The 3,548-nt window shown below is 52.8% G+C and overlaps 1 protein-coding gene across 1 annotated transcript in view; it reads left to right on the top strand.

Moving 5' to 3' along the window:
- Window positions 1-3,548, top strand: part of ITPR1 (inositol 1,4,5-trisphosphate receptor type 1) — a 144,493-nt gene that overhangs the window by 137,361 nt on the left and 3,584 nt on the right. Inside the window, exon 59 of the mRNA XM_031061617.1 lies at window positions 616-777. Coding sequence (XP_030917477.1) covers window positions 616-777 — 162 coding nt within the window. The remainder of the gene's footprint in view (window positions 1-615; window positions 778-3,548) is intronic.

Below are 3,548 nucleotides of genomic sequence, written 5' to 3' on the forward strand. Positions count from 1 at the left end.
AACGTGGACTGTAAGAGACATTGTATGGCTGAGGGAAAACCCTACAGGCAGTGCATTGTAATGTATCTGTCCCTCATTTTAGCCTGAACCAGACAGTCAAAGTAGGATTTTCTTTTTCATTAAAAAGGAAGTATTTCAGCTATGGAAGAATTTCCAGAACTTGGTTTCTTTTATCAGAGAGCACAGCCAAGCTTTGCTTGACCAAAAAAGCAGAAAATCTTCCTCAAACACAAATCAAAAGATAGTGAGATGGCAGCAGATTTCTAGCACTGGGAAATGCTTGTCCAGACGTGAAATCTGGGCTGGTTTAATGTCCAGTGGTTGTGCATTTATGCTGAGGTGTTTGTGAGGGAGCAATGGCTGGGGACAGTGAGTAGCTGGAGAGGAAACCCGACCTGAGCAGCCCCAATTCCCAGCAGTGCCTCGGTGCCTCGGGCTGGCACTTTGCAAACTTTCCAGTGAGATGCAAATGCAGATAACTGCAGATAGCTACAGATAAGTACAGAGCTGCTGCATCGAGGAATGTCCCGTGGCTGCAGAGCTGTGTCTGTGCTGTGCTCTGGGGCAGGTTTTCCGGTGGCAAACACTAATTGTGCCCTGCTGTGTGATCCTCAGGAGAGAAACCTGGACTGGTTCCCCCGGATGAGGGCCATGTCACTGGTCAGCAGCGACTCGGAGGGAGAGCAGAACGAGCTGAGGAACCTGCAGGAGAAGTTGGAGTCCACCATGAAGCTCGTGACCAACCTCTCTGGGCAGCTCTCAGAGCTCAAGGATCAGGTAAGGAGCAGGCACACACTGTGATGGGCAGCACAGGCTCCTGCCAGCCCCTCCTGCAGCTGCGGTTCTGCAGCTCCACGGCTTCTCCAGACCCCAGGGAGAGCTTCCCCAGAGTGACTCGTGGGTAGGAAAGCAGTGAACAAACCAGAGTCCCTCCAGAGCCCCAGGCTCCAGCTGACCTGCCTGGTGCTGGCCCCACTGGAGAGTTCCAGAGTGGCCGCATGAGAAAGGGAAAACTCATGTTAAAAAAATCACCTGAGTTAACTTCAGTCAGTCCTGGCTGGGGCAGGGAGCCTGCGGGTGTTGTTGTTGTTGTTGTTTGGGGTTTTAACCCCAAGAGCTGAGCGTGATCCTGTCAGCCAGAGGGTGTGACACTGACACCAGGGCTGTGTCACCCTGTGCACCTCAAAACCCACCGAGAAACTGGAGGAGCACTCGAGTGGTTACTGGTGGTGCTGGTCGCTCTGTGCTGCGGCTGTGCTGCTGAGCAGATGTGATTTGGCTGCTGCCACCCTCAGCCTGCAGCTCACACATCCCAGGAGGGTTTGCACTGCACCACACGCTGCTGCTGCTGTGAGCCAGCGAGTGCTCCACAGACCTCGCAGGGTTTGTCTGGCGCAGCAGCTTCTCTGCAGCAAGAGCTGGGTGGCTTCTGCCTTGGCTGGGCTCGAGGTTGTCGTGGGGCTGGTGCCCAGCCCAGCCCCAGCGATGGCTTTGTGAAGGACAGAGGCAGCAGGGCTTCAGCTGGTGCTGTCCCTGGGGATTCCAGCCTGACAGGAGGGAACAGGGAAAGCACTGCTGCCTGTGCTGGCAGGAGCTGTTTGTGGTGGCTGCTTATCTCTGTGCATTAATAACCTGAGCCAGATGCTTCAACTAGTGAATTGATGTCGGTATTGGCACTGGCTGAGATGAATTGCTGACTTGCACCTGGGTGGTGGATGGAGCCACCCGGGGCAGGAGTGGCCCAGCAGCTCTGGGTCAGTTCCTCTCCCAGCAGCAGTGCCATCCCTGCTGCCCAGCTCTGCTGGGCTGGCTGGCTGTCTCATGGAACACTCCTCTGTCAGGAGCCCTGGCAGCCAGCACTGAGATCAGCTCCTGCCTGCCAGTCACGCTCTGCACTGGGGCTGCAGCTGCGCCCTGTCCCCAGCACCCTGTGGAGGCAAGGAAGGGATTAATGTGGGGGACTGGGAGCTGACAGCCTCGCTGCCCCAGGCTGTAATTAGTGCTCAGGCACGGTGCCACAGAGCCCCTTGCTCCAGTTGGTCTGAGACGAGTGCAGAGGCAGTTGCTCTTTTGTCTGGGCTTTAATTCTTGCTGGGCAGTGGTTTGGCTGTTTTGCCTGGAAACAATTACCCTGCCCCGTGTGTCCTGTGTCTCCCTGCTGAAGGCTCTGACTCCAAGTGCAGGCACAGGAGCCTCCCCACTGGCCACAGCCACACATTTCTTCTTTCTGAAGCTCGCAGCCCTCTTGGCTGACCAAGCACTAAAACCTCTCCTTGCTCTTTGTGACAATAAGAATGAAGGGTTTAGCTTTTAGAGAGCTATTTGACTGTAAAAGCAAGAGAGGAAACCAGCTTCATTAGTGTGGTGATAGCTTTTAGGAATTCCCCTAAGTACCATTATTGAGAGCCCTGCTGAAGATGCAGGATGCTCCAATTATGTGACAAAGCCAGTATATCCCTCCTCCTGATCAGGAACTGTCTCCAGGAAAGGAACTAACTCAGGGAATTCTTATTTGTATTTATTTTCTTGTAATTAAATAAAGGGAAAACCTCTCATTCATTTGCTCTTCAAGCTTGTTAGGTTTCTGGAGACTCTAATTATTAGAAGCCGAGTTCCAGCCCGCCTGCTTCCCCAAAGTGCACCAAGAGCCATTAAAATCCTGATCACTTTAATTCTGTGTGAAAAGATTACACCATAATTGTCTGCAGCAGCAGGGAATTAGATGTAATCACCCAGAAATCCTTCCTAGAGTTCCAGCATCGCTCCTGTGGCCGGGCCTGGCTGGGGACAGCCCCCCTGGGCTCCAGGTGTGGCTCAGGGTGGCAGGGTACAGGCAGGTGCTGTGTGCAGTGGGGATCCTGCTCCTGCCCCAGCTGGTGCCCTGTTCCTGGAGGTGACTCCAGCTCACCACAACCTTTGGAGCCAGGCTGCCTCTGGCAGGCCCGGGCGTTATCAGGGAGCCCAGCCTGGCTCAGCTGAACCCCAGGTCCCCTGGGCAGTGTTTGGGTCCTGTCAGCACAATTCCAGGGCCTGGCAGCTCCCTGGGGATTTGCTGGGCCTGGCTTTTATGGCCTGTTAGCCCAGGTGTGCTGTCACTGGAAAGCTTTTGCAGGAGATTCACTCTCCAGTAAATGTGATGGCAGTAAGTTGTTCCCTCCTGCAGCCCTGTGCCCTCCACACAGCATTAAGTGTAGTGCAGGATTAATAATGTTCTGCATTGACACCAAAATTGCATTTCTCCCTCTTATTTATGGTTGGGTGCTTTATTCTTCCCTTTTTTTAAAGCCACATCTACTACAAACACCTGCACCAGGGTGCACAATTGCTTTTCTACCCAGCCTGAAAAATATCTCCTACAGTCCCTTTTCTTTATTCCTCTTTCTTTCCTTTTTATTCCATGTGTCCTCTGAATCAGTTTATTGGCAGTGTGAAATTGTGCTCTCAGTTTGCTCAGTGAAGATAATTAATGTAAAGAGGCATTTTTAAGCCAAGTCCTTGTGGCCTCTCTGCATTTCCTGAACTTGTGGGTTATCATAGCAGCAGTTTAA

The sequence above is a fragment of the Geospiza fortis genome, unplaced genomic scaffold (assembly GCF_000277835.1).
Source record: "Geospiza fortis unplaced genomic scaffold, GeoFor_1.0 scaffold128, whole genome shotgun sequence".
NCBI classification, from domain to species: Eukaryota; Metazoa; Chordata; class Aves; order Passeriformes; family Thraupidae; genus Geospiza; species Geospiza fortis.